Source organism: Oreochromis niloticus, linkage group LG6, assembly GCF_001858045.2.
Source record: "Oreochromis niloticus isolate F11D_XX linkage group LG6, O_niloticus_UMD_NMBU, whole genome shotgun sequence".
In the NCBI taxonomy this organism is placed as follows: domain Eukaryota; kingdom Metazoa; phylum Chordata; class Actinopteri; order Cichliformes; family Cichlidae; genus Oreochromis; species Oreochromis niloticus.
Window position 1 is genome coordinate 6091973 of NC_031971.2, and position 26107 is coordinate 6118079.

Here is a 26107-nt window from a genome sequence, read left to right on the forward strand (position 1 = left end):
CAGTTTCTCCTCTCTCCAAAATCAATGCTTAACGTATAATTAAGCAATCATAAAAATAAGCACATCTCGACTGAGGTCATTATAGTTCACTAAAACTAAATTCAAAACTAAAAATGGATGAGGAAAAAAAACATGTTAGTTAATTACAATAAAAAATCTAAATAAATAAAAATCGACTCCTGAAAACAATTAAAAGGAAAACTAGCTAAAATAAAAACAAAGTACAGAGGAAATATTCTTCGTTGTAATATCTGTCAGTTAAATTTGGTTTATTTTAATTAGAACTTGCCTCCAGACGCTTTGGTGGACGTGCTTATTGAGATTTCGGGTGTCTACGAGACTCTGTGAGTCAGCTGCCTTCAGAAAGTTATTTGTTTTTATTGTAATACCTGTACCGATTTTCATAATTATTGCCACTGATGTATGTAATAAAACCGAACTGAAATGAAAATGAAACATGTGAAAAAATAAAGTGAAACCACTCTGGAAACTAACTGAAACTAAACAGAATTTAAAGCAAAAGAGAAGAGAAATAAAAATAAAGAGAAGCAGAAAATACAAAACTGTAATTAGACGGATCCTGACACTGGCTCTTCTATATTTGAACATTTTCAGTCACCAAACGTCACACAACAGACAAATACGAAGTAACAAGAGGAGACAGACGGGCCTAAAAGTGTTCATGTGTGACAGTTGGGGATTTTTTATGGACTGTATATTAATCACTATAGCCAAGCTTATATCACATGTCACTCAAAGTGATCTGACTCAGCTTTGAGCGACGCAGATCTGACACGTTGCTGTCTGTGCTGGTGGATGTGACGAATATACCCAGCTTCTAATAGCCTTTACACTTCTGCCACCTTGTGGAAAAAACAATTCGTTACATTCAGTTTACAAAAATGACAAAATCATAACATTCTCTGCGGTTCTTGCCATTAATTACAGTTGATTTATACTAGATGGTATAAACATACTGTCTAGATGCTTGCAGTTAACTGAATGTACAGAGTGAATATTGGAGTGGACAAAAAGGACCCCCTTTAAAATAGAAAAAAAAAAATGAAGCCAAAATGCAGACACAGTGTGAGAAAATCTGAGTTGTCCTTAGTGCTTCAATGGAAATAAGGAGAATAAGTATCAGCCAAGTGCAGAAGGTTCATTCAGCTATGTGTTAACATGATGTCTGGGAGGAAAGACATTAGCGATAATTACACAACCAGTTGTTGCCACCATTCAATCTCAGAAGGTTATATATCCGTCTCCAACCAATTTGAAGTCCATCATTCTATAGTGAGAGAAATTATTCAAACACTGAAGACAGGATGGGATGTGCCTGCAAACTGACCGCAGTGTCAGACCATGGAGTGGTCAGAGAAATTACAACAACAACAAAATAGCTACATTATTTGCTATGTATTTCTCAGTTATCATGTTTAATATTAAAGTTCATGACATTACTGTTAAAGAGACTGAATTAGTTTGGCTTCTTTGAAGGAGAGGTCTTGTCTTACTAAATAGAACATCACTCAGATTAGGTTTGAACAAACCACTAGACTTGTGGAACAATATCACTGAGACTAAAATGGAGATTTATCACTATAAGGCACAAACAAACACAGCATATCTACAGTCAAGCACAGTGGAGGAAGGTTGATGATTTGGCTTGTTTTGAAGCCACGGGACGTGGGGACTTTGCAGTCACTGAGTTGACTATGAACTCCATATATCAAAGTATTCTAGAGTCATATGTGAGGCCATCTGTCCAACTGTCATGGCTCTGTGTGTCTGACCCAGGGTTTATGTTTTGGACTGTTTTGCATCAGGTGGGATTATATTCTAAGTTGGGTTATACTCTCTGAGTGGTTTATGTTTGGTTTTCTTGTACTTTTGTGTTCTCGTTTGATCATTTAGTTTCTGTTATATTGTAGCTCTTAGCTTCTTAGTCATTCTTTCATTATGTTTAGTGTGTTTCTGTTTCTTTGTGATCACATTCTCCCTCCTTCAGTGTCTAGTCTTGTCTCTGTGTTTTCATCCCCTCAGTTACTGTGTCAGCCTCACGTGTCCATTCATCTGTTTCCCTGCCATGTCTTTTGTTTCCTGTTTTATTTTGATAGTCCTTCATCCTGTATTCAGGGTATTCAGTTTTGCTTCCTCTCTGTCTTGTTATGTCTAATTAGTCCCAGCTGTGTTCTCGCATGTTTCCCATCTCCTGCTTGTCCTGCTTGTGTATCTAAGTCTTCAGTCTTCGTCTGTTTATTGCCCCGTTCTCCACATTAGCTGTGGATCCTTGTCATGTGTTCCAAGTTCTAGATCATTAGTTCTATTTTTTCTTTTGTTTGTTTCTTCTTATGTTCATGTACTTTGTATTTAGTTTGTTTTTCCAGCAAATAAAGATGCTGCTTTCAGTCAGGTTTTTGTCTTGGAGTCCCACGTTTGGGTCCAACCCCTGCCTCCCACATGGCTCACCATGACACCAAAAGCTAAGGCTTGGCCCAAATTTGGTCTACAACAGGACAATGAACGCAAGCACAGCAGCAAATCTGCAACAGAACAGGCAAAAAAAAGGAAAGAATCAAGCTGTTGCAATTGACCAGTCAAAGTCCAAACCTCGAGTGGGCCAAAATTCCCCCCACAGTGATGTGACAGACTGATAAAGTCTGATTACTTTTGGTATTTTTTGGCATTTATTGTTGTTTTTATTTCCATGTAGAAACTACAATTAATAAAATAATAAGCAATAATAGCAGTGTTCCAAAATCGACCCACGCTGAAAGCTGTTGAACCAACTGTGTTAGCACATTTTAGCCCATGAGGTCTGTCGCTGATCGTTACTCTAACACTCACCCAAAACAAACAAACTAAAAAGTTATTTTTCACAAGTCTTGCTGTTTGATCCCATTATTTTCACTGAAAATTATTATTTTCAGGTCATTCTACAGCACACAGTGATAGTTCAGACAATGGGCTCGTTTTATGGCAGGAGTACAGGGAGTAATCTTTATTATTTCAGGAATCAGGGAACTAGCTAACACAGAGTCAAAGTGCATGATATAGGCTTCTGGCTGCTCAACGGTCCCGAGTATTCTTTATCATATTTTTCATTTCATTGCAGGAGGTTCAATATTGTCTTGCTGAAATATGTAAGACCTCACCTGCAAATGACATCATGTGGATTGGAGAAAATGTTGCTCTACAACCTGTTTAAGACTTTTAGCATTCATTTCCAGATGTGCAAGTTGTGAATTCCAGGCTTTTTCAGACATGAATGCATTCCCATACCATCAGAGATGCCCCCGTCTGTTTGGAGAAGATTGAGTATCCATGTTTTCCAAAAGGAACTTCAAATTTCAATGTGTCTGACCACAGAACCGTTATACGATTTGGCTCAGTCCTTTTGGAATTAGCTTTGGATCACTGAGTTTCTGGGTTTCTGGTTTGTGTCCACTTATGGCTTCTTAGAGCTTTAGCCTGCACTTGTGAATAGCACAACAAACTGTGTCCACAGACAGTCATTTCTGGAGGTTTTTGATGCAGTGACTTCCATGACAGAACCATGTCCATTTTTTAATGCAGTGCTGTCTTATGGCCCGAAGATCACAGCCAATCAGTACTGATTTTCAGTCTTTTCCTTTGCACAGAGATTTCTTGAAATTTCTCTAAATCTTCTGGTAATATGATGAGATATTCAAAGTCTTTGCAGTTTTACACTGAGGAACATTGTTTTGAAATTGTTCCACAATTTGTTAATGTGTTTTTCCCTTCTTTTTTTATTGTTCTTTTACTTATTGGTGAATCTCGACCCATTTTGACTTCTGAGAAACTCTTTCTGTCTGAGATGCTCGTTTTATAGCCAGTGATGTTGCTCACATGTTGCCAGTTAACCTGATCAGATGCAAACTTTTCCTAAATCTGCTTTTGTCACCCCGTCCCAACTGTTCTGATATTTGACATGTTTTCTAAAATATGGGTTTATGAGATTGCCAAATAATCGCACTCTGTTATTTATTTATATTTTACATAGTACCCCAAACTTTTTAGGAATGTATTTAGATTTAAATGAGCTCGATCATTTAGGATAAAATAAAGTTATTATTTAAACGCTGGATCGATGAAGGTGAAAGGATGCTTGGAGTTGCAAAGCGCAACAAATCTAATGTAAACTCCACAGTGAAATCCACGAGGCTATTATTAGAAAGTTGCGTCACGGCAAGGTACAGAAGCCCCCCCGTCTGTGTGTGTGTGCAGGCGAACATCATTATCAGCACCGCAGTCAGCGGAGCGCTGATGGTCCCTCCTTCTTCCACATGGACCGGAACCGCGCTGCACGTGACCCGGAGACCGTGGACTAAGAGAGCTTCTCACACCGCATCATGGCTGCATCCGATGCGGCCGCGCGATACCGAGCCGTCTCCCTGCTCTGCTGCGGGGCTCCGCTCTCTCTGAGCCGGCTGCTCCTGCTCCTCTGCACCTGTTCGCTGCTGCCAGCCCCGGCACTCGGCTTGCTCGGCTTCCGACCAGAGGAGACCGGGGCGGAGCTGTCCGTGGAGGACGGGGTGCTGAAAGCCACCGAGGGGACTCGCTTCATACTTCGGGTGTACTATTCCACCTCCTCGCAGAGACTCAACCGTGCTCGTGCCAACAACGCCGCGCCCTGGATCGCCTTCATCGAAGAGCCAGCTCCCGGCAGAGAGGGGCAAGTTCACCCGAAGCGGAACATGTGCATGGACAAGAACGCCAGCACCTCCGACATCGAGGTTTTGGGCTCTTTCAAGTCTGCTTCCAGTCAGAACTCGGTGCTGGTGGAGCTGCTGGCCAAAGACCTGAGGAGAGGGGAGAAGATTAAATATTATTCCATGTGCGCCTTTGACGGATCCAAATGGGAACACTACCGGACGAGAGATTTCTGGGTGGCCGTGAAGGAGCGCTCTGCAGTGCCGGAGCTCTGGCTGCAAGTGCTGGTCTCCGTCCTCCTGCTCGGGCTGTCAGCTCTGTTCAGCGGGCTGAACTTGAGCCTGCTGGCGCTAGATCCAGTGGAGCTACAGGTCCTCCAGAACAGCGGCACCGACACCGAGCAGAACTACGCGCGGAAAATCGAGTCTGTGCGTCGGCACGGTAACTACGTCCTGTGCACTTTACTGCTGGGGAACGCGATCATAAACGCCTCGCTCGCCGTGTGGATGTGCCAGATACTGGGCATGACCTGGCTCTCCACGGTCATCTGCGCCTTCGGGATCTTCTTCATCGGGGAGATTCTTCCACACTCGGTCGCATCGCGCCACGGCCTGGCCATCGCGTCCAAAACCATCTGGGTGACACGGCTGCTCATGGTGCTCTCCTTCCCCATCTCATACCCCATCAGCAAGCTGCTGGACCTCATCCTAAACCAGGAGATTTCCAACTTCTACACCAGAGAAAAACTCCTGGAAATGCTGCGAGTCACTGACCCGTACCACGACCTGGTAAAAGAAGAGCTCAACATCATCCAGGGAGCACTAGAACTGCGCACCAAAACCGTGGAGGACGTCCTGACCCCGCTGACCGACTGCTTCATGCTGGCCTCGGACGCGGTGCTGGACTTCAACACCATGTCCGAGATCATGCAGAGCGGATACACGAGGATTCCGGTATTTGAGAACGAGAGATCCAATATTGTGGACATTCTGTTTGTGAAGGACCTGGCGTTTGTGGACCCGGACGACTGCACCCCCCTGAAGACCATCACCCAGTTCTACAAACACCCGCTGCACTGCGTCTTCAACGACACTAAACTGGACGCCATGCTGGAGGAGTTCAAGAAAGGTGAGAGGGGTGTTAGAAGGGAGTGTGTGTGACATGTTAGCAGGTTGCTGGTGCTTCAAGTTTATAACTTAAGCTGTAACAGACTCTGTAAGTAACCTGGGTGAGAAATGCAGGTGAGAGGTGGCAAAAACAAACAAACAAACAAACGTTTAAACGCACAAAACGAAACATTCCTGTTGTGTACTTGAACCTGATTTATCTTTGCACTCATGAGTCGTGTTTTTAACAAGAAAGTTTTCTCTGCAGTTCATGATTGTGATACGTTTTTCTGGCGCTTTGAAGTGCTACAGCAGGAAGGATTCAGTGTGTCACTGCGGGGTATATAGCGACACTTGTGGCATGCACAAAGGGAAATCAAACCCTCTAATAAACTAGTATTTAATGGATGAAGTTAAGACGGCAACTTGTGTACTGACACATAATTTGTTTTCTACCACAAGCCAGCTATAAATACGAGAATGACACGGGCCCTGAAAGTTGCAGCTGAGACAGCTGAGCTATCTTTTAGCAGCAGTGCTTAAACCTCTTTCATCTCCAGATGGTCCTCTTAGTATTAAACAGTTGTGATACTCCAGGGAATGCAAATATGTGATTTTGCAATCTGAAGCTGAAAAGGAGCTTTTCTTTTTTCCCCCCTCTTTTGTTTTTGCAGTGTGCACAGCTTCCCCTGCAGATTCGAAGCAGTCTTCTACCCTGCATGCAGGCAGCTGGCTGTTCCATCTTACTCTAGAGTTTTAAATGGGTGGGGTTCGAATTGGCCAATCACAGACCTTGCTGCTTATCACTGCCTTCCTGCATTCTCAGGGACCCTGCATAGTCAGCACTTTTTTCTGCTGTGTTTGTGGTGAGGAGAGGAAGATAAATAGAGGACACCTTGACCCAGGCAGACTCTGTTTGCAGGAGAAGTTTGTATTTCTGTCTGTTTTGGCACAACACAGCGAAAAGCTTTCACTGCCAAATGTCACAGACGTTTTCTATTTATTCTGAACATCTTTTTTTTTTTTTTTTTTTTTTTTTAGCTTCTTGTAATGTTTTAGTGAAATGCTTTTGGAAACATTTTATAAACTTGGTAATGGTAGAATTTTCCAGAAATCTAAGCTGTGTGACTCTTTAGCTGTAAGCACAAAAAGTTTCTCTTGTCTTACACATCCAGTAACAGACAAGCAAGACCCGTGTGTGGATTTAAAATGAGCTGCATATATTTGTATTATGTAGTGGCTTGTACTGCATGAAGCCAGATGCCACCAGAGCTGCAGGATGAACACAAATATAGTTCTTGTGTCGCTCTGCAACAAAGGGATCTGGATGAGATAATCTACGCAGTCAAAGGATTATAAACAAGGTCTGTCCTCGGTGCTTGTGTGTGTGTGTCTTCCTGTGCCTCCTTGACTCTGTGTAGGCACTGCAGCAGAAAAACTCAGGCCCTCTTATTCCTTTCAGTGAGAGTCCTGCAGTAGCTGGTGCTCACAGAGAGAGCTGCAGGAAACACATAGCTGCAGGGTGATGTACGGCACTGTGTAAAAGTCTTAGGGCAAAATTTTCTAGGAAACGGGAAAAAATAATAGTAATAAAAGTCATAGTCAACACTCTGTATGACCACCTTTATTCTTCAGCCTGAACTCTCTTAGGCAAATGTTCTTCTCATTTCTTTAAGTAGTCTTCAGGGTCTGCTTTTTGTTCTGTCCTCTGTCAAAATTATCCCAAACTGCTTCAATAATATCGAGGTTTTTCCAATCCAGGTATGCTTATACTGCATTGGCAGTGTGTGTGGGATCATTTGGGATTCATACACTTTCCAGATGGTATTTCACAGCCGATCAAAATTGTTGTGTACTTTTCTTTATTCATAATTCCATCAGTTGTGAATTCCAAACACCACTGGGTGAAAAGCAACTGCAAAACATGACAGCGCCTCTGCTGTGTTTTACAGATGGCTGTAGACACTCATTGTTGCACCTCTCTCCTGTCCTCCTTGTTGCATATTGATGATAGTTTATGTAAACAATTTCACATTTGGATTCGTCACTCCATAAGACCAGTTTCTACTCATTTTCAGTCGAGTTCTTGTGTAATTTGTTAGATTTCTCCTGTTAAATCTTTCCTGTTTCTCTTCCTTAAGAACCACTTGTTGACAGCCACGCATCCACTGAACCCATTTCTGATGAGAAAGCAGTTTTTTCAATAGGATACCTGTGTCAAATCTTTGCTAGATTTAAAAAAAAATTCTTATAGACATGACTTTCACATACTGTTCACCAGCTGTCGATAGATTTCTAGGCCTGCCACTTCTTCTTTTGTAGGTTTTCTCTGATTCTTTAAGGGCACACTGCACAATATGTGAGGATATGGGATATGACATGTGTTTGGCTAATAACTCTTTGGGAAATAAATTAAATATACTATTTTATGCCTGTTAAATTGTGTTGTCTTTGGCATTTTTATCGATCCCATTAAAACATGGGAGGAAATGGTGTGTTTTTGTGGCAGGTTGGTAGTACCAAAGTGCTTAAAGGTACAACTCAAAACTGGTTCTTTGTTAATTGGTTTGTTCTGTGTCGACACCACTCTGGTTCATCCTTGGAAAAAACAAAAACATCCCACTGAAAAGAGTTAGGTACAAAGACTGAACTGAAAATGAGTGAAAAAATGCCCAAATAAAAACGTTCAAAGATCTTCAGAAAGCCTGAAGAATTATTGCTTTAAAAATGGCAAAAAAGTCTGACTCCTTGGAAGCAAAATATTAAGAAATAAGCAGTGCCTCAAGTCTTTTTGCACAGTACTGTATAATGCATCGGTGGTTGCTCGACATATGCCTGCTGGCTTTGTGGGTTGATTTAAGCCACAGCTCATCAAGAAAAAGGAACATAAAACTAGAGAAATTAAATTCTGAGGAATAACTACAAATAAAAGGCTGATTATCTTTTATACAAACACAGTTTTGCACTTTAGCCTTAAAGCATGATCATACCATATTTATTTGCATAGCATTTAGATGATTAAACAGAGCAAAGTCTGCAGGCCACATGCATATTTGTTCAGCAATAAGTACAGTGTTGAAATCTGGTGTAGAAGACCTTTTGTACAATTTTCTTGCTTATGTGCCACCTTGTCTTCATGCAGATGGTATCATATGTAGAACAGGATTCCATAAGAACCAGATTTGTGTTGGCTTTTTTTGGTATTATTTATTTTTTTAAAAATAAGCAAAAGGCACAGTTTTAGTTGTAGTACCAAAATATACTAAAATGATCTAACATGCATGCAGTGACCATTTTCAGGTATATACATTATATCATTGGGTAATTCTAATGTCTAATTTTCATTGGGTAATTCTAATGGTAAGTCTAATGCTGGTGATGCCATCCCTCGCCATGCTCTAGATACACACTCACGGTTACTTTTCTGTTTTCAGTTGTGAGGAGTAGTAGAAGTACTGAAGTTACAAAGTTACCAAAGATGAATATGAGTGGAGCTAGAGCCTGGTCAAAAAAGATTTTCACATTAAACCTCAGCTCTGGCTGAAAGGTCAGTTTACATCCAATCTTTTCTTTCGAGTGCATTTAAAACATCGTAATTATTGCTAAAATGAAATTCTGACTATAACAGGGAAAATAATTAACCAGTGCTTACTGAGAGAGAGCACATTCACTGCAGTGCAGAACAGAGTAACAGGAGGGCTGGTTAGAAGAGGTGATAATTTATTGAAAGCAAGTAAAACACTGATGTGACTGCATCTGAAGGCAGGTCAGAGCTGCAGCAGAGTCTGCTGGTCTGGTGAGACTGCACAGGGATTCTTTGGCCTGAATGCTAAGCAGTGTGTCTGGCACAAATGAAAGCAGCCAAGTAACACATTTCCTGCTGTGTACAACGGCAGCACCAGTACAGGGGACCTTTAGTTTGCCAGGCATAGGGTTCTTTAAACAGGTGGGAAGCTGAATAAGAGCACTGCACAGAAAGCCTGATCAAAGTGTGTTTAATCTGGCCAGAGAGCTGAAAGCAGGAAAGGAGTTTGTCAGTGAAAGCCAGATTTCATTACTACCACCAAAAACACATACGACAGTATGAGCTTTCACTGATGGAAATACAGTGGGAAAAAAGAAATGAATGCTCGTTTAGGTCAACTTTATCTAATGACAGGCACTGAGTTATGCTGTGCTTCTAGTGTAAATTCTGCATCCCTTTACACTATTTTTTCTTTTTCTGAATCCTCTCCCTTCTCTCAGTTCTTCTCAGTATGCAGTCTCCAAGGAGGGAGAATATAAAATATTCAGTGTGCTGTATTTCTAGTTTGTCTCCAAGCCATCTGTTCTTTCTCATGTCCGCTTTTTACATTTCAGTCCATAATCTGTTTGAGAGACATTTTAGACTGACACATTTTCAAATAGGAACTATTTTCTTTATACAAAACTGTATATGTTTTCTTAGTTTTTGCATATTTGTCATACTTGCATGTTTTCAGATCATCAAACAAATTTTAATGTTAGAGTAAATACAAAATGTTGTTTTTAAATGATCATTTCGTATATCAAGGGAAGAACTTATTTAAACCTACCTGGCCCTGTTTGAAAAGTAATTGCCACCTGTATCTGGAAAGGGTTACAGAGACGTTTCTAAAGCTGTGGGACTCCAGTGAACTATATATAAATGGAGAAAACTTGGAACAGTGGCTGGCCTACCAACACTACTCTAAGAGCACACCAAGAACTCAGCAGGGAGTCACAAAAGAACACTTGCCTCGGTTAAGGTCAGTGCTTACCATTCAACAGTAAGAAAGTGAGTGAACAAAAATGGCATCCGTGGGAGAGTTCCCTCCTCTTAGATTTGCCAAAAGCCCATCTTGACGCCCTCCAAGACTTTTGGGAGAATATTTTATGGACTGACGAGACAAAAGCAGAACTTTCTGAAAGGCTTGCATCCTGTTACATCGAGTGTAAAACTAGTTCAGTGCTTCATAAAAAAAACTTCATACCAACAGTCAAGCGTGGTGGTGGTAGGTAGTCTGAGACTTCGTTGCTGGATGACTTGCTGTAATTGATGGAATCATGAATTCTGCTGTCTACCAGAAAATCCTAATGGAAAATGTCCGGACATCAGTTAGTGAGTTGAAGCTCAAGAGTGCTTGAGTTATGTGGCAGGACGATGATGTGAAACACAATAGCACCTCTGAGTGAGGCTCACGTTTATAAATTAACTTTAATAGGAGGAATTTAACTATATAATTCTTTTCTTTCTCTGCTTTTTGCCATATTTTTTTTTAAGTAAGCTTTATTTAAAAGCAGCATAATAAAACTGGACATTTCTTTGGTGATTTGAAAGATTTGAGGGTGACAAAGATGCAAAAATGTAGTTAAACAGAAAGAAAATAGTGCCTACATAAATCGGTTCAGCCACATTTGTGGATTTTTTTTTTAAATAACAGAATAATGATTTCAGGAAAGAACCTTTGATGTTTTATAAATACATATTTTTGGCATTTTGATCCTCTCAAGGGGAGTGCCATTTAGTTAGGCAGACATCTCTACAGCCAGTATGTCCCAAACGGGGGAAATCTAACACAAATAACACTAGAACCCAGATGTAAAACTTGTAATTTTGATCTTATGGTGAACTTCCCTATAAGTGGCTTGGAACGAAACTGGACTTTTCACCTGTCATCCATGAGGCTTCTTCAGTTCTGAAGAACTGAACCTTATGAATGCTATGAAAGCATAGTTTCTTATGTCTTGGTTTTGGTGTAGTCCAGTCCCTTTTTACAGGAATGAAACCTTAATGTGAACTCGGAGATTAACTGTAGGATGAGCTCAGTTCAGACTTGTCAGCTGCCATAGTTTAAAACAGCTGGTGCTTGGAGACATTGTTTAGAGAAGTTAAAAATGTAAAGCAGTCCTAAACTTTTGATAAGATTAGTTTGTTAAAAAAAGTTGCTAGGTGATAGACAAAAAAAATAAATTAATTAATAAATAATAAATTAATTAGTAAAGTATGTTTAAAAATTGATTGATTTAAAATCCACTTAATTATCACATACACTTCTACTACTACTACCACTACTACTATTACAACTAAAACCCAACAACTAATAATAATAATAATAATAATAGGAGGAAGAAAAGGAAGACAGAAGAAGAACACAATAATCACAGGATTACCCAGGTCCACTGTGTTTCTGTTCTATTGTATTGTTTTATCTTTTATCTTTTACGATGGTTTATATGGTATAAATGTTTGTATTTTGACTTTTGTAGACTAGTTAAAGCTGCTTTAGTTTGCCCCGAGACCTGAAGGAGGAAGGTAACCCAACACGTGCCATCTCCCCAAGTGAAAACAGCCATGAAGGGAGCCATTTTCTTTCGTTCTTTTTTTATTTATTTACCAGGATGGCAGTTGAGCTTGCGTGGCTGGCCTGAAATAACACTTCGCTCGTTTTTAATGATATGATTGATGCCTTTACAATATAGTTGTTAAAAGTCAAGAATAAAAATGTTAAATTCCAAAATACTTTAGAAAGAATGAAATGAAAGATGTAATTATGCAAGGAAAAACACTGAGACATAGTTGGCGTTGTCAAATCTTAAAAGAATCTTTAAAAAACAGAATACTGTGAGAGAACGCAGTGCACATGAGCCTCTCTCAGTCCACTTTGGATGTACGCCTGACCTATTTAGCTACAAGCAACACTGCCAGAATCCAGAATCGTGTGCATTTGTGTTAGTCTGTGTTTGTGCATCAGTGTGTGCGAGGTAGTATTTGGCAGGCAGAGAGTGTAAGAGCAGAGAGCGAGGAAGTTGATTTGAAGCCAGGCTGCTGAGAATAGGAGGGGCTACAAACAAGGGCTCACTCTTTACTCGGTGAACTCGTTCTTCCATTATGTTTCCTACACATCTCAAACGAAATAAGATCAAAAGACAATCCTGTCAGCCCGACTAAGCACTTCATCATTTTGTTTTGTTTTCCTCCACTGTAAAATGTGCTCCCGAACACGATTTTCATCCAGCAGTGCATGGATTATTAATTATGCCATTTATCTTTGGGAACACCACAAGATGTTACCTTCAAAAGCACACACTCATCACCCTGGAAGTAAACACAGCAGGAGTACGGCAGACTTTCATATGATGGATTGTGTTTTTGCATCCAGAGCGCCCTTTGTATTAAATCCCATCTGCTGTTACACCCACTCCATTCAGCTCCCGCTGGCGCGCCACTTACTGAACATCAGACGGCACAGCTCCACTCAGTCATTATGACTCATACTGTGCAGTGGAAAGGGAAGGAGCATTACTTAAATCTAATCCAGAGGCTAAATATGAAATCTAATCATCTTATTTGACACACCAACACTTTACAGGATAACTGTATTCCAAGTTTCACATCTCAAGAATCAAAAGGTGTACTGTTAGTAAGTCAAGTTAAACAAATTCAATCATCATTTTATAAAATTGTTTCCAGCAATCGATTGCCTCAATTTTAAGGGTCTGTACTAGGGTAGCTTTGCATGACTTATGCTTCAAAATAATCCTTATTTATCTTATACTGAGTCTTTGTGCAGCCCATAATTCCCTTCACCCTGGGTTTTTAGGAGCTTCCTCCCTCCTTTTGTATTTACTTTGTTCTGATTGGCTGTTCCTCATAAACATTAAAGATTTAATCGGCAGGTGGGCGGGGCTTCTGTGATTAGAGGCAGAGCAGTGTGGATGAGATGACCATATTAGGAAGTTGTGTTTGTTTGTTTATTTGTCTAGTGTCCACACTTTTCAAGATATCATTTTCAAATTTTGTGTGATGGAAGATACCAATGACAGCTTCAGCTGATTTAATTTTGGCGAAAATCAGGTCAAGGTCACACCAAAAACACTGAAAACTATTACCTACAATTTTTCAGCAGATTTGTCTGAACAATTGTTCAACAGTTCACCTTTGGCGGCATGAATACCTAGGTTGGCTAAGCATTTGACCTTGACCTTCATTACTGGCATCAAATTAAACTTGAAAACAAATTTCAAGAAACCATATCCCTGCTGTAATATATAAGTGTTATATATAAATGTTCTGTTGGTTCGTTATTGTTCATTCTTGTGTATTCTTGTTTGCCACATTTGACTTCACTGACTTCTGTGTTTCTGTGTTTTTTTTCTAGTTATTTTCATGAGCATTCTGCCTTAGGTTCATTTTGTTATATTCTATTGTTATTTTGTATGTAGTAGTTTGTATGTTTGAGTCTGTTGTCAACTGATTGTGTATTTCCTCCTTTACTTAGTCTTTTGTCACCGGTGCTTTACATTGAGTTCTGCTTTCCCTTTCCCTGCTCCCCTCTTGTTGTCCATGATTTATTTCTGCTATGTTTCCCCCCTGCTTCCCGTAGCCTCATTACCTTTGGTGTTTATTGTCTCAGTCTCCCCTTGCCTTTGTTGAGTTGTCCCACATTGCCGTGTGTACCCCAGTGTACTAATTCCTCATAGCTCCTGGATTTTATTTTCTGTTTTTAGACTATGCTTTTTTTGACTGCTCCAGCATTAAATGCTCATCATATTTTAAATTCCGCCTGTGTTCCTGCATTTGGGTCTAACAATCACCACACTCTACACAGTTTACTGTGACAACCAGTCAGGAATTTTAATTTTAATAACATCCATATAAAAATGAAAAATTGGGTAAAGAAGCTACTATCACTCTGATACTCATCTTCATACAGGGATGTTAAATAATAGTTCAGTCAAAGTCAAGGACTTTGCACACTGCTGTTGAAGTTTCTTTTCAATCAGTGATATTTGTGAAGCTGTGTAATATTTAAACAGAACCATATCGCAAATAGTTTTAAATGGTAAAAATGGTTATATTTAGAGTTGGGTAATCTGAATAGATTTCCGTGTATTTATCCCTTCTATCTACATACTGCCAGTGGCTTTGAGTGAAAAATGACACTGATGCGAGATTCACTGTGCATGCAGGCAAGTCCCACCTCGCCATCGTGCAGCGCGTTAACAATGAGGGTGAGGGTGACCCTTTCTACGAGGTGATGGGCATCGTGACCCTGGAGGATGTCATTGAGGAAATCATCAAATCAGAGATCTTGGATGAGACAGATCTCTACAGTATGTATGCAAACACACATGCATAAGCTCACATGTAAATACGTGGTCAAAATACATGGAAATGTACGATTTAATCACGCTGTTTTTATGTGTCTAAGCTGATAATCGCACAAAGCGTCGTGTTTCTCATCATGAGCGAAAGCAGCAGGACTTCTCCATCTTCAAACTGTCAGAAAATGAGATGAAAGTGAAGATTTCCCCCCAGCTTCTCCTGGCAACACATCGTTTCCTCTCCACAGGTAGCAGCCAATCAAATCGCCTCTCTGTCTCTCTGAGCGCTTACGTTTCTGCACAATATGCAACAAAAACATCAGTGTTTTAGCACTTGTAACAAGAATATTTGCAGTGTTTGTCTTCACCCAATCCAGTCAAAGTGCAGGTGTTTATGCACCTGTATCTTTTTGCTTTTTTTCAGAGGTGGAGCCCTTCAAACCAACACACATCTCAGAGAAGATCTTATTGAGGCTCATCAAACACCCCAGTGTGGTTCAAGAACTCAAGTTTGATGAGAAGAACAAGCGAGCCTCTCAGCACTTCCTGTTCCAGCGCAACAAACCAGTGGACTATTTCATCCTAGTGCTACAGGTACCTGCAAGAATTTGACCTTTCACCATGGCAGTAATTAGCTATGGCTATGATATCCTGTGTGCAAGTCAGTCAGACCACATTATATTTCTCCAATATTATTTTGCAGGGTCGAGTTGAAGTAGAGTTTGGTAAGGAGGCACTGAAGTTTGAGAATGGAGCGTTCTCTTATTTCGGGGTCCCGGCCATCATGCCAGCAGGTACAAAAAACCTTCCCTAACATCACTAAATTTACAAATATATTAGACCGCCCCCGAATGTAAGGTTTATACCACAGCAGTCTTAGATTAACATTATTGATAATTTGCAACATCATTTTTTATGTTTTCATAATGGTTAATGTGCTAGCATGCCCACACTCTTTAATGCTAAAACATAGTTATTGTTTATTAAACTTACTATTTTACAAAAAGCAGAAATAAAATAGCAAAGCACCTTTTTATGATAAAAAAAAAAAGCTGCGCATCTTACTCATTACATATGGTACTGCAAATTCATCCTGACACACTAAAAAAGAGTGTGCAGAAGCTGTACAACACATCCACCCTAGACTGTAATGCACTTTCTATCAGATATAAACAAATAGGCCGCCAGATATGAAGCTAATGTGATTTACTTGCTCAGTGAGAGTGCAGCGACTCGTCTCCTCCTCTGCTTGAACATCAGGATTTGAAAAAGGATGTATTTTAAAATCAAAGCAAATTTGAAAGATTTAGTTCTAGTCGAGACTCTAAACATCTTGGCATGTTTTTAAGTAGTTTGTGGATGAATGTTGTTTTTTTTTAAAGCAACAAGAATATTGCTAATAGTAAAATTCTTATTTTATTGTATTTGTCTGCTTTGAAAAGTATACTTATAATTCACAGTTAATTCATTAAAGATTATAATAGAATGTTTTCAGTTGTGCAGTTATATATGCTCGTTAGGCACATAAGGTTAAAGATGCAGAGTTTTGTTTCATTTTATATGAATAAAATATATTTAAATATCAGGCTATATGTAAAATGTGAGATCTGCTGTTTGCATGTGTCCCCTAGTGACTCCACTATGAAGCAAACACTGTGTAGTGAATGAACATTAGTTCCCTAAACATGCATAAAATACTGCTTGAGTGAAAATGTGCAAACACATAGTGTATTTGTGAAAATGCTCTGAAACTCTTCAAAAATCTTCAGTTGTAGCATTTAAATGCTCTGAGTGGCAGCATTTAAATATTTAAATATTATTGTAAGACTCGTATGGTAAGGAGTCTAACAGTATTAAATATTAGATATAACAGGGTGTAATGTGAACACTTCTGAGTCTTTTAAATGCTATGCACTTTTTTGCAGTACTTCTTTCAGCTGCAGTGACATCCCTGAGATCTTTCGTGATTTCACTGACACTCCACCATTTTTCTGTCCTTGTTAAAAGATGCATGTTTGATATCATGTCGTCCTTTGCAGTCCACAGATCGCCCTCTCGTAGCAGCGGTTTGGACCGCTCTGAGTCGATGCTCTATGGGGGGAAGCATGAGCCAGCTGAATGGAGGGGGGGAATGTCTACCTGCCAGACTACTCTGTAAGGCAGCTCACTCACCTTCAGCTCATCAAGGTAAAACCTGAAACTCACATGGTGTCTGAAAGACGACATGCTATAAATAGCACATATACACTGACTTGAATGGAGAGGGAGATGTTATCAACCATGACTGAAAAAAGTTCATTACATTTAGTAACTTTTTGCTGAGACTAAATATTGAGACTAAATATTCATAACTTCATTTAATTTGGGGATTTGGGTGAAGGTCCATTATCGGCGCCAAACCAGAGACTAAATTTTGTAATGGGATTATTTTATAAAATTACAGAATTACTGAAATGTCTGAAAGCTTATTGTAGATCTACCATAATAAATAAGTAAATAAAAACTGTGCTGCCAGCATCTGTGATCCATCTCATTCATAATATAACATTAGATTAATACATTCTGGTATGATGGGCTCTTACATCACTTTGGACAAGGAACAAATATTTAGTTTTCTGGTTTGTTCTTAGGCTTTTGTGACTGCTCTGAGTTTGCTGAAGAACTGTATTAATAAAGAGAATGTTTGCAGGACTGAAAAGTCCGACATTCCCAAAATCTTTTGCTCACATAGCTCCTTGGAAGAAATGTTTCCCTGACTGAAATTCAGGCTGAAATAACTCTCGTCACTTAGGCGTCAGCTGTCAGAACAAAATGAAATCAGATAGAAGACAGACGGGGGAAAGTGTAACACAAAATTGCCCGCAAAGAAAAATAATTAAATACATCCCCACAGTATACAACAGATGTTACTGGGATAAACTCAGATATATTAAAATCCCTGTTATGGTAAACTAGAAACTGAGTTCTGATCAATATGAAGAAACTAAGTTTCAGAAAAAATATTAGGATCAGTCCTTCAGAGGACAATACAAAGTCACAGTGTAACCTTGCTAATAAATGGAGAATTCTCTTTACTTCCATCTTTTTGTTCTTTGCATGTCTCAGTCATCACAATCATCCAGTCGCCTTCAACCTTGGCATGAGTGCTATTATGGTGTACACACACACTCATAGTCATGTTTGTTTGGCTATCAAATATCAGATGGAGAACATTCACTGACATTATTGTATAACCAAATCACTTACTCCTAAATTTAACATCACCACTGAGTGCTAAAGTGAGCTTGTCCTTAAAGCTTCAGTTTTTTTTCAAAACAGTAACTTAATGATTGCCTTTCCTGGGCGTAGTTAGAGAGCATCGGTGTCTGAGTGGACGGGGTACTAGTGATGAAATTCAGTTTTGCAGACGACTTCTCGAGGTCGCAGTGTTGAAAGGAAGCTATACTGTGACGATGGTGCAACACAAAAGGTCAGAGGATCATTAACAATGACACAAATGATCTTGAGACAATGAATATTTAATGAGATCTCTTGAACTAAGCAGCAGACGTTACCGTCCTCATTAACATTCTCCTTGATTTCATCTCACTTGTAGCAAAAGACAAAAAGAAAGTTGACCATGAAGTAAAGACAATATGACCCAAGGAAAAAACTTTTAGTCAAAATGGACAGAAATAAGAGATTTTTACACTATTAACTTTCAGATATAACAGGGTGTAATAAAATCTAATTACAGCAAAACTTTTAGAAAAGAATAGGTTCACATTCAACTCTTAATAATACCCACAATCCTCTGCTTCTATGTATCAGATCACCCGGAGTCACTACCAGAATGCAGTAACAGCTACCCGGATGGACAGCTCCCCTCAGACCCCTGATGCTGACACCCGTCTGACAGAAAGCAACTCCCCGACCCCCGGGCCTCCAGCACCAGAGCCCACCACCACCACACTGATGCCCCCAGAGCACACTACTGCCACCCTTATGCCCCCACCCAGGGAGACCAGTCGGCCCAGTTCAGCCCGAACCCGGGGACAGCAGTCCAGTGTACCGCACAGCACCTCCCTGCTCAATGAGAAGAACCGCATTGTCCGTAAGTATCCTGGACTCCAGAGACATGGAGTCATGCCGTGTCAACAGCGATGACTTGAAGCAGGTTTCATGTCACAGTGATATCAGTAAGAGATTATTTGAGCCATCAGAGGTAGAAAGCCATGCCACTCCTGCAAATGAGTTTTTTCCTAAATCGATAAGGGTGTAATATTCAGCGTGACTGGAATTGAATACCCTGAGCTACCTAAAACAGCATGTTTAAAAACGAGTGAGTGAGAGATAAATCCACAGAGTGAAATGACAGAGAGAATATTAATGACATGAGATGTGTGGGTTTCTTTGTTTTTCTACTTGAGAAAAAGTTTAGGTGCAGGCTCGGCCCAGAGAGCTGTGTTAGTATTAATTTGCGTCTGGTTTTAGGATTAAAATTAAACATTAGATGGCAAATCAAAGTTTAAAGGATTTCTGGTTAGATGAGGTAAAAAATTAAGGTAAACATGTACTGGGACACATTTACTATTCCAGTTCTAATTTTTAATTTCATTATTATTCAAGTAAATGCTTCCTTTGACTTATTATTTAATGTATGTTGACGTGTCGTGACAAATGCTTTTAACACAGAGTCTCTACAGTCTTGGTTGGAGACTGCAGCACGACCAAAATGAACTTTCTTTGCCTTTGAAATGGTTAGTTTGAAGGCAGGGACCAGATCTGCAGTCACTCGCAGTCAGTTACCATCTTCAAGTGATTTTAGTGCATCGAGACAGCAATAAAACAACAATAGGACGTCATCAGTCTGCTATCAGTTTGAGATTGAATGGGTTCAAGTTGACAGTTACATGCAAGCTGTGATAATTTAACTGCGATAAATTGGTGAAAAGTACAGATGTGCTGCATTCTTCAATCACAGAAATTCATATTAAACTACTTGAACATTAAACTAACTACTTACGTTCAGCGACCACCCACCTGATAGGTGTGCAACAGAAACTCTGTTGCTGCAGGATGACAATTTAACTGCAAAATGACACAGATGCTCTGCAGCCCTGCATTTATGCAGGAATATAACCACATTACAACCACCTGAGTTGAGTGTCCTACTACAAACAGATGCCTTGGTGCATGCTGACTCAGACAGATCGCAGCCTGTTGGAAATCTACTTTAAATTTGCTCCAAATGTGAAAACATTCAATGCAAACATCAGCCACTGATTTTTTCCTCTAGTGTGACTGAGCCATTAAGAAGTCATGTTAAAACCAATATTAGGATAGTTAACATAAGCTTTTTTTTAGAAATGGTAAATGGACTGGTTCGTATATAGTGCTTTTCTACTTTACCTGGGCACTCAAAGCACTTTATACAACTTGGCTCATTCACCCATTCATACAAGCACTTTTTCTCTGCTTTTTCTACATAAGTGCTTTCACATACATTCATAGTCCGATGGATGCATCGGAGACACATGGTGTTAGTATCTTGCCCAAGGAGTAGATGGTACCTACCTCTAGTGATACAGCCGCCAGTGGACTCTAGTCAATGTTTGGAGGATCAGGACATTGTTCCACATGCAGGACAAAGCTGCAGTTAACCCACTGCAGACCTGCTGTCATTACTGGAAATACTCAGTTTGGTTGAAGTATTTCCTTGGAAGCTACTTAAAACACTTCAATAAGTTTTAGGATTAGGGAATTCTAAAGTCTGTAGGATTCCCTCACTTGCTAACTGGTGACTTTTATCAACTCTACTCGCATATAAGTGCAAACAGGAAATTGGAGAGACTTTGTGCCAGGAAACTGAAAGGTGTTTCAGTGAGTGGTTGCTATTTTATTTTCATTCATAATTATTATACTAAACAATTATGTTGTATATTTTATTTTTCAACATTTGGTAGATTAAATTATCTACTATGTAAAGTTATCCAGTCCAACATGGGATTCAAACATTTCAAAACCCCAAACCAAGAAAAACATGCTATTCCCGCTAAAAAAAAAAAAATCTAACAGTTTTATTGACTTATCAGTCAATATTTCAAGATTTCACATCTTAAATCCAATAAAAGAAACTACATCATGTGTTTTTTGATGTTCATATTTCTGTGGATGTGTCTGCTGCAGGCAGCAAGTCTGATGGCCAGAAGAGTCCGAGTGATTCGGTGTTTCTGAGGATGGATGAGATCCCCTACATCAGAGAGGACAGATGTGAGCCTGACAGACATGCTGGTTAGTCTAACTGTTTATGTTAAAAAAAAAAAAATAAAAGCTTCCACACAAGAAATCTGACTGATTACAAAAATATAGACATGGGTACAGAGAGGAAGTCACGTCCATGTCTTTAACGGTGACAGCAGACATGAAACGTATACAACACTAAAATATTCCAAAAGAACACACATCACAGTACACATCATCACGTAAAATCTTTTTCTGCATTAATGCATGTAAGGCAGGTTTACCACCAGCTTCAATCCTTAAAAAAAGCTTGAAAACTCCAAACACAAACATAAAATATCAAGTATTTTTAGCACGTGGCTCTCAAACTAAGCACAGAGTCATACAGGACTTTAGTCTGTCCTCAAAGTCCTGTCCTCAAACCAAAGCTATTTATCACTGACAGGTCATAATATCTCTCTCTCTTTCTCTCTCTGTCTGTCACTCTCAGACATGGCCTCTGTTCCCATAGAAACGGACACATCCCCTTTCATCAGCAGCCTGTCGCTGAGTGGTTCAGAGGACACACTGGGCAAGAAACTGCTGCTCAAACTAAGTCAGTCACACACACAAGCCACCTATTCACCAACCCTTTCTATTCATTTCACTCACTTCCTACTTGGATTTGATTCACATGCAAACACACACACACACACACACACACACACACACACACACACACACACACACACACACTTAAACATACATTAGTGTTTTGGACTTGCCTGCTCTGTATTCTCGTGCTGTTTCTGGAGGATGATTCCAGCGCTTTGTGTCAGATCGATGTGTAGGAGGCTGCTGCTGCTGCTGAATTTGAAAACCAAATCTTCATGAAAGTAAAACTATACACAAACAACTATAAATAGTTTACAGGGACATTTGAGTTTTGTTTATTTGGGTATTTCTATGCAAATTGTTTACTTCTCTTCATTTCAATCTGAAATGAAAACCTCACAGAAATAAAGCTCTGTTCACGCAGCATTAAAAGCATTGCAGAAATTAGAGACGATAGAAAGTCAAAGACAATCGACAACTTCAGGTGAATATTTAAAGTGAATACAGGTGAAAAATCACTGTTAATGAGAAGTGAATCAGTCCTGAGATAAACCTTTCTCAACTCCAAGGCAACCGATTGAGGCGACTTCCAATGAGATCGCAGGATGCGTGTAATTGACATGATGCAGGGCAGTAAATACATTAGATTGGTACCTAACCAACTGGAGCCTGGAACTCACCATTCAAAGTAATGCACCATGAGCAGATTGCTGCCTATGTGGATACAGCTTAACACATGCTTACAGAAGCCTGTAAAGGACTTTTAAAGTGATAATGAAAGATTGATTGATTGAGTAAAATAGAACTAAATGTAATGCTCCACATATGTATGTTTAATATGAGTGAAAATTACAACCTCCATCTGGTGTATAAAACAAATTTGACTGATTTTTATTCCAGTTTGCAAAGAATTGATGTTTTTGGTTTCCACTGATTGTTAAGATCAAAGTGTTTCCTTCTTTTTGTTGAGAAAATTACTTTTTGGTTCATAGAGACCTGTTACTTTATGATACTTTATCCTCAAGCGCAATGATGTGTTTTTATCTTTTTATGAAAAACTAAAAACAATTTTAAAAATCCAAAAGAAAAGAAAAGAATTTTATTTTAAACCAAAAAAAAAAAAGCCTCAGGCATGTTGATTTATCAGGAAGTCTGGACATAGACAGGCAACTGATAAACAGAAACATTTCAATATATTTCTGGTAAAAATTACACCTTAAATTAAGATCCAAAGCGTTACAATGCTAGTAACTGGCAATAATATGATGTAACCTTGGCTAGAAGCCTAATAAATACTGTCTATAAATTTAAATCTAACAACAGCATGTAGTTTCTAGTAGGTGTATGATAGGTACACTGGTCCTTCTGCATTTAACTGTTAATGTGTTTTGTTTCCTCAGGCCACAAGAAGAGGAAAAAATCTCGTGAAGGGGAAAAGACACCAGAGGACATTTCAGAGCAGCCGCTGGTGAAAACCTAGCAGACTGTGTGTGAAACAGACCTGAATACACTCCATCATGTGATGGTTCTTTAAGCTGTTTGTAAAGACAAATGTGGCTGCTGAATTACAGCTCTCAGAGTTTTATCTGAAAACACACTCCAAAAGCCCGCACTGTTGGAGACCGTAAAGTGGGCCTGTTTCCAGGAATGCACAGAACCTGTGGGTGGAAGACACCATTCTAACAAGAAGTGGGGGTGCAGCTTTAGCAACATGCACCAAACCCTCAGCTCTTTAATTCACTGTATCAAAAAACACAAGCTTCAGCACTATGCCATGGCTTCTCATCTCCAGGCTCTTGTGTGGATGCACATGTATAAAGAAAAGACTGTGAATGTAAAAGATTTATAGAAAAATAGTTTTTTTTTTTTTTATACTACTCACGTAAGACTACTTCTTCAATGGAGCTAAAGACACTGATGTTGCACGGGAAACAGAGGGAAGACACCAAAGATGTTGCTGTTTTGTACGTACTGCTCCAAAATGCACAAGTGAAATTATAGTAAAGGTTCTTTTAAAGGCTGCCTGATTAGCACCCATTATGTAATAATTAGAGTTTCAGCCTACAGTGCAGAAATATTGTCTTTTCGCATTTTATTTGTTAACACTTGCATTTCATATGCAGTCAGTCACAAATTTTTCCACTAGTCGCTCACAAAATGTGGTCACACTGGTTAAATAGCATACAGCGATTTCTGATGGTATGGAGGCCCAGAAGTGCCAACAGAAAAAAACAAAGAAAGAACAAAATGAAAACATCATCAAACATTGCTGATGCTTGTGTGGTGTAGGCTATTACAGCAGCGAATTTATATCCATAGTTTTGGATGAATGGCATGTTCGAATATAATTTGAACCTTTCGATGTGCCCACGTGTTTCTACCCATGCGGTGAATCAATTCAGTAGATGAAGAGAAATATATGGTTATGATAATATATTTTTCAACTGCATGTGAGTATTACGATTGGAGCTCTAAACCATCGCTGAGTCTGAGAACCATTTAAGTGTCTGTAAAACGTGGGCTGGAGACAAATCTACTAACTGTTGAGTGTCGAACACAAAGTCATTCCCTGTCTTGCTGAGAGCGATTAGCTCAGCTTGGCCTAAATCCTGGAGTCTGGTGCAATTTGCTTTAAGCGGCTAAAATCAGTGTTTTGTTGTGGTAACAATAAAACATCCCATGCAGAGGTGTTAGCAAAGGGCTAGTGAGCATTTAGACTCAAAACGCTGGTAGACACTATGGCCAAAAAATGGCCACCATGATGTCATCTATTTGTTAGAGAAGTCTCATTGTTGGGGGTTATGCGGGTTTCATGGAAGTCATGTTTTAAACTCATGGCTGAAAACATCAGGAAAGTGTTTTTTTGGAAATAATCCAGCATTTAAATATTGTTCTGCTCTGATGTTTGCTACATGTGCTGCAGGCAGTGCTGAGTGTATGAGAAACAGTGGCAGCTGAGCCACAGAGCCAAAGACCACACCAGGCAGTGTTCTGGCTCTAATATAAGAGGATGTAATGATTATATAACTCTCCTTAAACGTTGTTAGCGGAGGTGGAGGAGTGTCTTTAAAAGGCTTTGTTTGTTTTTCTTTTTGCTGCATGTATCCACCTACAGTTTGTATGACAGCAGTGCTGAAAACACCCAGTGCCACAGTTTGTGGATGACGTCATTGCTTGAAATCATGCTCCTTCTTGGTTTTGATAGTTGAGACATCTCGCTTTTTTGATCACTTTCATGAAGTATAATATCCTGCCACTCTTATTGTGTAGGAAAATGATTCAGTCATAATAGCATGCAGGCCCTGGAGGTTTACTGCTGACTGTCTGAAGGCCCAAATCATTCAGGGTTTTCCTGATCTGTGCAGAGCTGCTTCTGAACCTGCGCTCTCTGTTTGTCTACATGGTGCAGCAGGGATGGGATGGATGGGTGTGGCACTGTCTCACTGAGGTTCAGGATCAGATTTGTGCCACTGCAGCACAGACCTGGAGCAGGAGGAGGAGGAGGAGGAGGAGGAAGGAATGTGAAAAAAAGGAAAATGCACTTAAAGGCCTAAAGTTTGATGTCAGACTCACCAATACAGTTTTGTTTCCTGACTGAAGCCACTTTGCTGCATTACTTTGTAAAATGTTATCGTGCTGCATCATCTGCACTTAAAAACCCTACTTGCATAATTGGGGGAGGGGAGGATTAAATTCCTTGATTTGTTTAAATTGAATTTTGAAAGACAGTCAACAAATTAGTGAGAAGCAATAGCGTCAAACAGCCTCGCCCAGCAGTACAAATTCATATTTAGGAAGTAGTGGGAGGGGTGCTTTTTAACTCTGCTCATTGGTTAATGTAATAGGAGGCCAGGGAGAGAGAAACATCCCTCCTGGGTACAATACATGAAACCTGCTGAGTCATTTTGCTGCATTGGGGCACCAGCCTCAGCCAATCAGCAGCATCCTTTGAGGTCAAATCCAGACAATAACAGATTCTGCTGCAGGATGTTGTTGATTTGTTAGGTCAGTTCATGCTTCCTGCTGTACATCTATTTGAGCTTTGGAGATCAAGATGCACTCATAACATGTCTGAGATCTGTTCTGTATATTCACTGTTTCTGCTATGAGACAAGGTAACATCAGCTGATCAGTGCAAATTTGTTCTCAGCTGTTTTCACTGTATTTTCTAACAGAAGGAGCCAAGTTGCAGACATGTACAGACAGGATTTCCTTGGAAATATGAGTTTAATACTTGTAATATAGAAAAGCAACTATGTGATGTTTTTTGTATCAGAATATACAAAAATACAGAGTTCCACAAAATACTGAATTTTAAAAGTCTGCTGTCTTTATTTTATATTAAAGACAAATCTGGTGATTATATATTGTGGTTTATTTTTCTTGCTTTAAACATTTCCCACAAG

General features: G+C 39.6%; 1 protein-coding gene across 1 annotated transcript; it reads left to right on the top strand.

The window, feature by feature from the left end:
• The first annotated feature begins 2683 nt into the window (after nt 1-2683).
• LOC100705886 (metal transporter CNNM1) lies at nt 2684-26013 on the top strand. The gene is given in 11 exon segments (XM_005458665.4): nt 2684-5802; nt 14751-14894; nt 14993-15133; nt 15310-15479; nt 15589-15679; nt 16925-17016; nt 17019-17072; nt 18696-18978; nt 21054-21158; nt 21598-21702; nt 23102-26013. Coding segments are annotated over 11 exon segments (2694 nt in total). The 5' UTR covers nt 2684-4373; the 3' UTR covers nt 23182-26013.
• The last annotated feature ends 94 nt before the right edge of the window (nt 26014-26107 follow it).